Source organism: Tiliqua scincoides, chromosome 1 (genome assembly GCF_035046505.1).
Source record: "Tiliqua scincoides isolate rTilSci1 chromosome 1, rTilSci1.hap2, whole genome shotgun sequence".
NCBI lineage: Eukaryota > Metazoa > Chordata > Lepidosauria > Squamata > Scincidae > Tiliqua > Tiliqua scincoides.
In genome coordinates, this window is record NC_089821.1 from 44812284 (window position 1) to 44824291 (window position 12008).

General features: G+C 42.5%; 1 protein-coding gene across 2 annotated transcripts in view; it reads left to right on the forward strand.

The window, feature by feature from the left end:
* Window positions 1-11489, forward strand: part of SYT9 (synaptotagmin 9) — a 101179-nt gene extending 89690 nt beyond the window's left edge. The window contains exons 4-7 of one of the 2 annotated variants that reach the window (XM_066632700.1): window positions 854-974; window positions 1938-2109; window positions 3510-3639; window positions 10844-11489. In XM_066632700.1, the coding sequence (XP_066488797.1) occupies window positions 854-974; window positions 1938-2109; window positions 3510-3639; window positions 10844-10918 (498 nt within the window). In that variant the 3' untranslated portion in view covers window positions 10919-11489. Of the gene's footprint in view, window positions 1-853; window positions 975-1937; window positions 2110-3509; window positions 3640-4210; window positions 4813-10843 lie in introns of those variants that run through there. The other variant, XM_066632691.1, reaches the window with a different exon arrangement.
* The last annotated feature ends 519 nt before the right edge of the window (window positions 11490-12008 follow it).

The following is a 12008-nucleotide window of genomic DNA, read 5'->3' on the forward strand; positions in this document are numbered from 1 at the left end:
TATTTACTGGGTATAAATTGAGAGTCCACTGGATTAAAACATAAGTTTAATGTTCATGGTGAGTAAACGCATTTAAGAATTTAAGTGCTTCTTAAATATTGTGGCTCTCAAACATCTCTGTTGCAGTTCTCAAATGTCTGAAGTTTGTCACATGTGGCTCTTACATTAAGCAAGTTTGGTGATACCTGGTTTAGACTAAAGATCTATCAGATCTGCCATTCTGTTTCCAGTTGTGGTCTGACATCCAAAAGCAATTTTTTAAGGAGATCGCTCTCCCCAGGATCCAGTATTTCTCATTCTTGAGAGCCATCGAATCTAGTGGACATCATGATAACTTGTGATAGTGAATTCCATAAATTAATTATTTCTGTAGAACTACCAGAGGAAAATGTATCTCTGCTTGTATCCACACAAAAGTAAAATACGGAGCATGTCAGGGATTTTAGTATAATTATATTGACAAAATATAACTACAGCAGAAAACAAACTGCAAAATCAGCTCACTCCTTTGCTGCCTGACAGCCCAATCCTGTCCACACTTTCCCAGGAGTAAGCCCCATTGACTCTAATGGGACATACTTCTGAGTAGACCTGCATAGGATTGGGCTGTAATTCTGGTGTCCTATCTTGGTATCCAGATACAATGGTACAAATTGTACAATGGTACAATGTACAAATTGGTACAAATACAAGGATAAACAGTGCCAGGGTGAAAAGCAGACTAAAAAATGTTGTGTCTCTTTAAAAACCATTTTACCTCCTGTAAAGGTACATCCTAAATTCATTCAGGGTATTTTATCAGATGCCGAGAAATGTTTTTAGTATTGCCTCAAATGTATTTTATGCTTTTCAGGACAAAGTGGATCTTGGCGAGTTGATGTTTTCGCTTTGCTATCTTCCGACAGCTGGTAGACTTACTATTACTATAATAAAAGCTAGAAATTTAAAGGCAATGGACATAACAGGAGCATCAGGTAAGAATTATCTCTCATACTATTCATAGGGTACTTCATTTAAAGCACTCTTTGTAAAGTGATCATACCTCTAAGATTGTACAGAAGGTACAATGGATAGCAGATGCCAATTCTATGATGCTCTTGTCCGTGTTTCATAACAACTCAGACAATCTTTTTTTCGTAGCTACTTCACTATTGAGAGAACAGACTTTCTAAATAAAAAACGTGAGAAAATCCCAAAGACAGTGTAGATGTGCAAAACTAAATGGGAATATCTTTATATGTTTCTGAAGTCCTCACACCTGTGCCAACAGAAATGTAGTCAAAAATGGGGCAACCCACAAAGAATGTGGAGGTTTCTGGACACTTATGAAATCCAGACGCACACAAGCATCTCAAAACACTTTGTATTCAGGGTAGTCTAAAGTGAGAGAGAGAGAGTCTGGATTTCTAGAGAGACATCCTTATGACTTGAAACTTTTTGTCAAGTAGGCAGGAAAGGACTTTCAGTTTCAGCATTATTACAGCTAGATTTAAAACTGCATTTCAAAGCTCACTGTGTAAAATGTAGGGAAAGGGGGAAGATTTTGGAGACAGAGATTCAAACAGGAAAGCCTGGGAAGAAGAAACAGAGGATAGGGAGACAGTGTGAGAGAAAGATAAGGCTGCTTGTACAGTAGTTGATACTACAACTAGCCCCTACAACCTAACACTGTGGCTGCAATCCTATCCACACTTACCTGGAGGCAAGCCCCATTGACTATAATGGGACTTACTTCTGAGTAGGCATGCATAGGTTTGGGCTATGTAATGCAGTGGAGTCTCTGAAGTAATTCCTGTTGAGTCCAGTGCGACTTACTCACAAGAAGATGTACATGCTGCAATATTTCATTGCAGGACTCATCTTGAGCCTTTCTATTTTGCTTTCAATTTGCAGTTGTTTTTAAATAAATGAATCTGTTTGTTGTATCTTTTCCACAGATCCTTATGTGAAGGTTTCATTAATGTGTGAAGGAAGACGACTGAAGAAAAGGAAGACTTCCACAAAGAGAAATACGCTCAATCCTGTTTACAATGAAGCCATAATCTTTGATGTCCCTCCAGAAAACATTGACCAAATTAACTTGTCTATAGCTGTTATGGATTATGACCGGTGAGATACCTGGAAGTCTAACTAATAATCTGATTCAATGACAGGCGTTCTTTTAGGCTGCAATCCTATGCACAGTTATGTGAGATTGAATACAGTGGGATTTACTTCTGAGTAATTATCCATAGGAAGTAATTATCCATATCCCTTCTCAAAAGGGACCTCTGAAACTCCTCTGAAACGCCAGAAAAGTCAAATTGACTAAACATCCCCTGTGTGTGTCAGCAGTGTTTCTCAACATTTGTCCCCTGCCGCACAACTACCACGGGATGTAACTGACGATGGTCTGGATTCTGGGTTGGGTGGCCAGATGCAAGGTGACAAACACCGATAAAAAGCTCAGGGTGGACAGGAGGGCTTTTATGAAAGGCACATGCTGGAGCTCTGCCTGCTAAACTGAGCCTTCTGCTGCTGCTTGTCACATTGCATTGCTGGCTTCACTGCCAGGCAGCAAGGATCTGGGGGTCCTGTGTGTACCAACGGGCAGCACCATACATACCGTCGGTGGTACCACTGGTTGAGAAACGCTTCTCAAGACAGATCAGAGGCAGTAACTGGAGCACTTCTGTACATCATAATGTTAGCTCCAGATTTACTCAATGAAGAGGTGTCTCAGGTTTAATTGGGAAATGTGCAGTTAGCATAGGACAAGGCACATTTGTGTTTCTAAGGATCATGGGCTGAATGTTTTGTGTCCTTATTCATTCTGAGGGAGGGAAAGTAAATTGCAGGCGGTGGCGTAATATTTTTAATAGAGCTACTCCACATTTTCTAGAGACTGTACCAGAACCCAGGATAGCTTGGTTTTATAGACAAAGGTTACATTTCTAAGGGTGCAATCCAGAGGGTACCCTGAGCCGATGCAAGTCCCTTGCACCTGCCCATTATCGTCATGAAAGTGCTGTAAAGCACTTCCATACTAACATTTGAGGAGGGAGGCCGGTGCATGGACCTCCAAATCGGGCAACCGTTGTGATGCTGGATAGGTACGTATGCGCCAGCCTTTCCAGGCTTGTACAGGGGTTGGGGGGGTGTGGGGAGGTGGGAGGAGGTGTTTTGGGGTAGGGGAGAGCAGGCGGCGAGTGGGCCCATGGGCTGATAGGCAGGGAGCCAAGGGCGGGGCCAGGATCCAGCACTTATGTTGGATCCTGGCCCTGATTCCAGGCAGCCTGGGTCAGCCCTGGGCTGCTCGGGTTTGCACCACAGATTTAGGTGCTGCTGATCCGAGTAGTCCCATTAGGGCAGCTGCAGTGTTACCTGGGGTAAGGGGAAGAACAGGCCTGCCTGTTCCAGTGCAAGTTAGGATTGCACTGTAAGGTAATTATTTCCTTGAAGTGAGGTAGAATTACATGTTTCCTGTATGTAAAATTTTAAGAAATAAATATTATGGAACATTTTCACAGTGTAGGTCACAATGAGGTCATTGGAGTGTGTCAAGTAGGCAACGATGCAGAGAGCCTTGGACGAGACCACTGGAATGAAATGCTCTCATACCCTCGCAAACCCATCGCTCACTGGCATCCACTTGCAGAGGTAAGGCTCCTTCATGTCACAATCGTGGAAGCTTCTTAGAATGTCACTAGCACTGGAGAAAGTATCTTTTTTTCTCAAATCAGAATCCATTTGCATAGAGAAAATCCTATCAAGGCACAGTGGAATCCTAAGGCTTAGTGAGATTGATATAGAGTGCAAGGGAAATCTGGTTCTCAAAAGATTTTCTTTTCTTAGTGCAATGTAAAATACATCCAATTTAAAGTAAAATCCAGATATTGTGCATATGAGGTTTTTTTTAATAGCTACAAATTTGGGCAGTCACTCGTGTACCCTGCCCAACCAGATTCCATTTTTCTTTTATCTGACCATGTCCACTGGCTTACCAATACTGAATTAAATTAAAAGAGATTATTGTTTATATCTATCTAGATACAAAACCAAAATATAGCTTGTTATCATGTAATAATGTAATTCTTCTGCGCTGTCCGGAGGGAAGTCACATTTATGTTGAAACTAAAAATATCCGCAGAGAATAGGGTAAGAGACCATGTAGTCAAAACCACTCCTCAAGTTACAATTAGATTGCTCTGTTTCTTTTGTCTTCATTTAGGGCCCTATCCCGCAGAAATGTTATGCGGGCCTTCTGCGCATGGATGGCTGCCGAAGAGGCTTCCTCACACTTTTAACCTATTCAGCAGAAATTTGGCATTCCTGTTGAACCCTTTCGTAGCCATTTTCTCAGGGGCCATTCCGCAGAGAGTCCAAAGGGGTAAAGACATCCCTTTAATCCCGTTATTTAACCCTCACCCCTTTCCCAACCCCACAACATAGTAATCCCAAATCATAACTTACAAAACCATGTTTGTTAGATACAGATGTACCTTTTTGTTTCTGGAGATTTCTGCAGTTTAGTCCTAACATAGTTACCCATGTCTATCAGTAATGGCGAGTCATTTATTCCCCTTAAATAATTGCACTGTTAGCTGTATTGTCTAAATCCGGGTGATAACCTACATAGTATACCGTTTTGAAATTAATGAAAAAGAATGTTATTTTTATTATATCTACTGTCAGAGTTGGGATAACATGCGGACTGTTTTATATACCTTACCTGTCCATTAGTCCAGCGGTCCAAATAGGCAGCATTTGTATCCATGGTGTATGGATTAGACTATAATAGAGAAATGGAACTTTCAGTGAGTTTTATGTGCCATCCCTCTCTTGCTAATCCGCTAGTGGCTTCAACTATCATACAAAGTTGAGAGTGCCATAATGTACTTTCTCTATGATTGATTGCACAGTATATCTTAAAAGTTATACTGGGACCCACTGAAGTGCAACATGACTACGCTCTAGTCCTATCGTGGCATTCCTGGGAATTTGGATTTTCTCGTAAAAGGCTGTGAAATGTTGTGAGTCATACTGAGTATATGATGGCAGAGAAACAATCCCAATGGAACTGCAGAAACAAATATAAGAGTGAGATCCAGAGTAGGTCAAAATGATACCTTGCATTAGACCTGCTTTAGCAGCTTAAAAGTATTCCATGAGCAAAGTTGCAAACTTCATTCTTCATAAGGCATGCATGTTCAGATCCAAAGGGGGAATTCATGGGTTTGCATTCTGATATCCAGTTTTTGTTTTTTATTATAGCGTAGTGTTTGACCAGCAGTGGCATACCTAAAGGGGGGCAGGGCAGTAGGTACTGCAGGTGGCGCATTGTGCCATGTAAGTGCCCTCTCCCATTCATCACCAGAGCCATTCCAGGCAGCGATGACGACACACCTGAAAAGTCTCCAGTGGTAAGTGAGAGGGGACGCTTGCAGGGTGTATTGCACTGCCTGCAGTACATTCTGTGTCACTGCCCCCTGTAGGTACATCGCTGTTGACCAGACTTTGTTATTTGGATTACAAATCATTTGGCCTAATTCAGGTGTATTATATTTACTTTGCAGAACTGTTCCTAAAGGGTTTGAAACCCGAGGCCTCGGTCGTCTCCCTTTGGGCAAGGCCGAATAAAGTGTAGTCCAATTAGCAAATCTTGGAAGACTTCCCAAACAACAGGAAGCTTCATCTGGAAAGAAAAAACACAAACAAACAAACCCAAACCAATAAAGCCCTTTTTACATGGCATGTGGCAATTACAATAAACCAAAATGCGGAATGACTGTCAGCTTTTGTTGGAAGATGCATAGACCAACCCGTCTTGCATTGCATCTCAGAGCAAGGAGTTGAGTGCTTTTGGCTCAAATCCTAATCAGCTTTCCAGTGCTGGCACAGCAGTGCCAACTGTGCTTGTGCTACATCCTGCAGTTGGGCAACAGTCTCGGAGACCTCATGGTAAAGGGATATTTGTTCCCTTACCTAGGGGCTGCATTGCCCTTACCTCGGTGCTGGAAAGTTGGTTAGGATTGCACCCTTTGTCAATCAGATTCTGAAAAGACATTGTTGAAAATATCTGGCCTCAGCCATATGAACCATTCAGGCTGCAATCTTGTACATACTTTTCTGAGAGTGAATCCCATTGAATACAATGGGTCTTACTTCTGAGTAACTAGTATACGATTGCACTATAAATGTAAAAACCCGGTCTCTGGCTTGCAGATAAATTCCCCATTTTTCTCTCATTCCCATTACTATATGTAGAAGTAAATGCCTAAACCAGTTTGTTTGAACTCAAGATCTTCTCTGATCTTAAAAACAATATCAGAACAATACTGTATATATAACCATCAAACAGTAAGAAGAGCTTGCATTCAAATAAAGATAGAATCTTCTGGTTTGGACTTTACATTTCATGTACATGTCCAGACACATACATAACCCAAACCACTGTTGCATTCAACACTGTTGCAATGTTGCATTCAGAATGAGTAGTTAAGAGTACATGCCAAAAATGCATGTATTCAGGCTTGAGTACTTAAAAGTTTTGGCCAAAGTTAGGAAAACACATCTCTGTTATGTATGGACTTCCAGGAAATTTCATTAAAGGGAGTTCTCTGTATTAGCCAGCATGAAGCATAGTGATATTTTTGTGTTCTGTCATGCATGAATCTCCAGTGTGGCAAAACCTGTGCTCAGGCATAACTCCCATGGAAAACATTGACTGGATGAGCATAGAAGAACTATTGTGATTTATTTTGCGTCCTATGTTGTTCCCAGTTTTTATTATATTGCTCCTACAATATTTGTTTATGTATTTATTTGAACCTTTACATACATTTGTTTGTGTATTTATTTGAACTTATCCTTCCTGTACATCATTTAGGTACCCAAAGCAGCTTACAAACATAATAGGAAACAAATTCAAATACCCATTTAAAAAAAAACAATTACTCCCAGGTAAGAGTGTATAGGATTGCAGCTTTGATTTCACACAAAGTATTGCACCTGTATTACCATTCCATGGTTACCTATAAGAATCCATAATACTTCATCACTGTCTGGCTGGCCTTATCACTCTATACCATCAACAATAAACACAAATTTCTATTTGGTAAACATAGAATTTTAGACAAATTCTATGACAAACATAGACAAATTTAGACAAACATAGACAAATTTCTATTTGTCTCTTTTGTGACTGTATCCAACAACTATGACAGTAAATTACCCATTAATTCTCATGCATGGGGTTATTTCAAGTAAATTTCATTTGCTTTTGTATGAACAAAATTTTGCCAAATAATATAGAAATCATTGCACAACTCCTTGAGACTAGCAACAAGTAATGTGTGCCATTTCATGAGGGCATTTGGGGGGGGGCATTGCACTCTTTCTGCACCAGAGCAGTAACCATTCTCCAAAATAAGGTCTCTGTGGTGATTCAATGTTCATTCCAAGTGCAGTATCAGTTGCATCTGATCAAGTGGGCTTGGTTTGTGCCACAAGAAATGTATTAGTTTTTTTAAGATAACACAAAACTTTTTGCTGTTTTTGCTAAAACATATGAATGCAACTCATACTCTAAAATCTCCAAGATGCAATATGCACATTTTTTGAGTAATTGTGTAGTCTTTCCCATTTAATGAGACCCTGCAAACATATAATCTCATTGCTAATTATGTTTAAAAATACGTCTATGACCCTTATTACATTTCATTTCACAAGTATTTGTCCTTCTTCAGCACACGTTTTCACCTTTTCTTTATGTGGATCTGGGACTGAGGTTTTCACTGGAAAGGCAGAGCATGTCAATGTCCAGAATGAGAAACATATCCAAATAAATATGCTTTAGTGCACACAAAAACACTTTATTTAGAAAGATTCGGTTCAAACATAAGAACAGCCCTTCTGGATCAGGCCATAGGCCCATCTAGTCCAGGTTCCTATATCTCACAGCGGCCCACCAAATGCCCCAGGAAGCACACCAGATAACAAGAGACCTGCATCCTGGTGCCCTCCCTTGCATCTGACATAGCCCATTTCTAAAATCAGGAGGTGGCACATACTCATCATGGCTTGTAACCCATAATGGATTTTTCCTCCAGAAATTGGTCTAATCCCCTTTTAAAGGCATCTAGGCCAGATGCCATCACCACATCCTGTGGCAAGGAGTTCCACAGACCAACCACACGCTGAGTAAAGAAATATTTTCTTTTATCTGTCCTAACTCTCCCAACACTCAATTTTAGTGGATGTCCCCTGGTTCTGATGTTGTGTGAGAGTGTAAAGAGCATCTCTCTCTATCACTTTATCCTTCCCGTGCATAATTTTGTATGTCTCAATCATGTCTCCCCTCAGGCGCCTCTTTTCTAGGCTGAAGAGGCCCAAACGCCATAGCCTTTCCTCATAAGGAAAGTGCCCCAGCCTAGTAATTCTTAGTTGCTCTCTTTTGTACTTTTTCCATTTCCACTATGCCCTATAATGGCCAAAGAATGTTTTGACATTGGTAAATGGGCTTCAAGGTCATGTACTTCTCCTTCCCCCATGCACTATAATTCATATGAACATATGGAGTTGCTTTATGTGAGTCAGGACATTGGTCCATTTAGCTCTGTATCATCTACACTGAATAGCAGCAGCTTTCCAAGTTTCAAAGGGTGACCATTCCCATTGTTCCCTTGAGATGCCAGGGATTGAATCTGGAATCTTCTGCATCTAAAGCATGTGCTCAACGCATAAGCTACTGCCTCATTCCCATCCCATTTCCATATGTTAAAGGTAGTGCATGAGGAAAGGAAGAAGCACATGAGCTCAAGGCTCATTAATGATGACCAAACTGTGGTTTTAGCATTACAGCTGAACGAGGTAGCTGAATCCTGTTATGTATGTTATGGACTTTTGACCCAATGCTGTGCTTCCCGGTGCCTGCTGAAGCAGTGGCGCCAAAGCAGTTATCGTTGTATCCAGTGGGCACTGGGAGTCTCCCTGGGGGAAGTCTCCTTTCGTATCCTTCCCCCAAAGAAAGCCCTGGCAATGGGTCTCCTCATGTCTGTGCCAGCTATTTTGCCAGTGCAGATGCAAGAGTCTCTGTGTCAGGCCATTCAGGATCTGATGGAGCAGGACTCCGCCGGTCCCACCCCCCCACCCTGGTTCCTCCCCCACCCTGCCCTCGTTCCACTTTCCCCCTGCCCTCCAGAGGCCGCACCACTGCCCAGTGGCTTCACTTACCCTTGGTGATGGCATGTCCTCCTGCGGCACTGGGCTGAGCACCTGTCATGCTCAGGCCCAGCACTCCCTGCTCTCTAAGTAATGTAAATGCGCTTTATGGCACTTTTACAGCACCCAGCGCCGGCTCTAGGTAAGTATAGGATTGGGCCCTAACTCTGCTAACATTTGCTTTGGGTTAACAAGCTGTAGTTCAGGTATACTTTAAACCCACAGCTTGTTTAAACAACATGTAAAACCAGGATAACTCACAGATGTGCATGGTATCCACAGAGTTCTAGAGGAAGGGATACACCTAATGTAAGGAAAGCAGCAGTCAGAGAGGTTCTTATAGTTCTTAAAGCTGTCTTCAGACCCATTAGTTTAAATTGCTCTCACTAAACCTGAACCTACCATATATACTTGTGTATAAGTGAAAAAAAATTGGTACTTGCACATGAATTTAGATTAATTTTGGCATTCTCCACCACTTGAGGAAGGGAATGAAGAGCAAAGACATGAATTTAGTCTTCATTTACATCCTTAACAGTGCAAGCCTATGTTTGTCTACTCAGAAGTAAGTTCAGTGGTACTTACTCCCAGGTAAGTTTGTATAGGATTGCAGCCTTAGGTTTGCATTGAACACTCATAAAAGCACACCACAGTTTCTTTAAAGCAGGGACAATACTATCACTGGAAAGTTCCATTTAAAAAAAAAATCCAAATATCAGAGCATCTTTTCTCAAAAGTATAAAAATAGCAGGATGTCAGCTAAAGTTGCAGGAAACTACTGTAGGCTGAAGAAGTCAGTGGACTGTTCATTTTAAAGCTCCCTTTTTCTCAATGTTCTCCTGTTCAAGACCACTTAGAAGTACAATGTGGGGACTTTGTGGTTTGATTTATTTATTTATTTTTAGTGTAGCCAATACAATGGGCCGGAAGAACAGTTAAAAGTAGACATCACGTAAATTTTTGGCCCAAACAGGCTGGATTGTTCTGAATCATCTCAATGTTCTATCGTTTTGTCAAGCACAATGTACTATCAAATGACTGTGCCTCAGAATAAAATGGGAACATAATGGCACTAGCATTCATAAGGAAAGAATTGAGTTGTGCAGACCTCTTTTATAAAATAACTTGTTCTGGGAAAGATTATAACAATGTCATAATTCTTAACCCCCCCTCCAAAAAAAGGAAACAGAAACTGAAGAGCAATGTTATCTAATACACTGTGGTTCCCACTATAATTAATGACTGCTGCCTTCTTCATAATTCTGCTCTGTGGTGTACCCCCCCCCCAAAAAAAAAAAACAATTAAAAGACATAAGCTGGGCAGTAGTGTAGCCAGAGGGGGTGTGGCATGGTAAATACAGCAGGTGCCGCAGTGCGCCATGTAAACCGCCTCTTCCACTTGCCATTAGAGCAATTTGGCGCTTGGTGCCCACACATTGCTGCCTCTGCACCGAATGGCTCCAAGGGTGAGTGGGAGAGGCTGCTTACATAACGCATTGTTGCAGCTGCTATACTTACCACTCCACACCCCCTCTGGCTACCCTACTAAAGCTAGGTCCGGCTGAGACATGATGTCAGTGGAATTGTGCATTCCACGCAGTATATCTTCAAGCATGGCATTAAAAGGTGATTTTTAATACAGTGGGTTGGGCAAGGAACGACAGCTGGAAGCACGCCAGGCTCCTGCAATTCTCTCAAAGGGCCTCCATCTCCGTGAAGAAAAATGAACTGTGTAAATCCAAATAACTGTGATGGGACTGCACTCAGGAAGGATAATGGCACGGATGCACACCTCAGCTGCTCATTAAGCTAACAAACCCAATACAGACGAGGCACGTGTAGAAGATGAACTGTAAGCATCGGGGTTCTTGTATCTGTTTGTTTCCCATTTGTTTCCCTGTTTCTGTTATTCTTTGGCCAATAGCAAATAAGAATGGGTGACCATTCACCAAGTGACCCCATGCTACAGTGTGCTTGTAACCCACTGGTAAACCTGCAGTGCCTTGCCAGATGAAAGGGAGAATTTTACTAACCTTCTGCACTTGATCAGTTATCTGGGGAGGCAGAGAGCAGCAAACCATTCTCAACAGCTTGGGATGCCAGTTTACCTAGTGGTTCCAAGTACACCATAGCAAGCTGCCACTTGCTAAAGAGCCTGCATTTACCTATAGCAGTGGTTCCCAAACTCAGGGTCGCAACCCAAACAAGGGTCGCAGGGATGTTCTGGAGGGTCACAAAGGAAGGCCAAAAATCGGTCAATTTTCAAATCAGCCACAGAGAGAGAGAGAGAAAGATGCATGCATCTCTCCTCCCCAGCAACATCTAAGCTGGGAATGAAGGCAGGTGAGTGCATGCTGGGATCCCAGAGAGGGAGGTGCCACTTGAAGACTTGAAACCTGCATGCTGAGAACATAGGATGGAGGCTCTATTTTTGCAAGCCTCTAGCCCAGGGGTGCCAAAATCCTGGCCCACGAGCCACTTGCGGCCCGCTGCGGGCCCCCAGAGGGTCCTGCCACCTCCTATGGGCACTCAGCCCTCACCCCAGCCCGCACTGGCCCGCAGTGTGAGCTCTGCGCCTTGCCTTCCCTCACTGCTGCTAAGCTCAGTGGTAGCAAAGGAAAGACAAGCCCAGCGTGTGCTCAGGGTCTTTTATAGTGGGAAGGTAACAAGGTCTCGCGTTACTTCCCACTATAAAAGACCCTGTGCACTTGCCAGCTGGTCTTTTCCTGCCTTGTCCATGGGCTCGGCTGGCCTCGGCTCCCCTCCCCTCCTGCAACATGAGCCAGGGGAGTGCAGGAGAGAGAGAG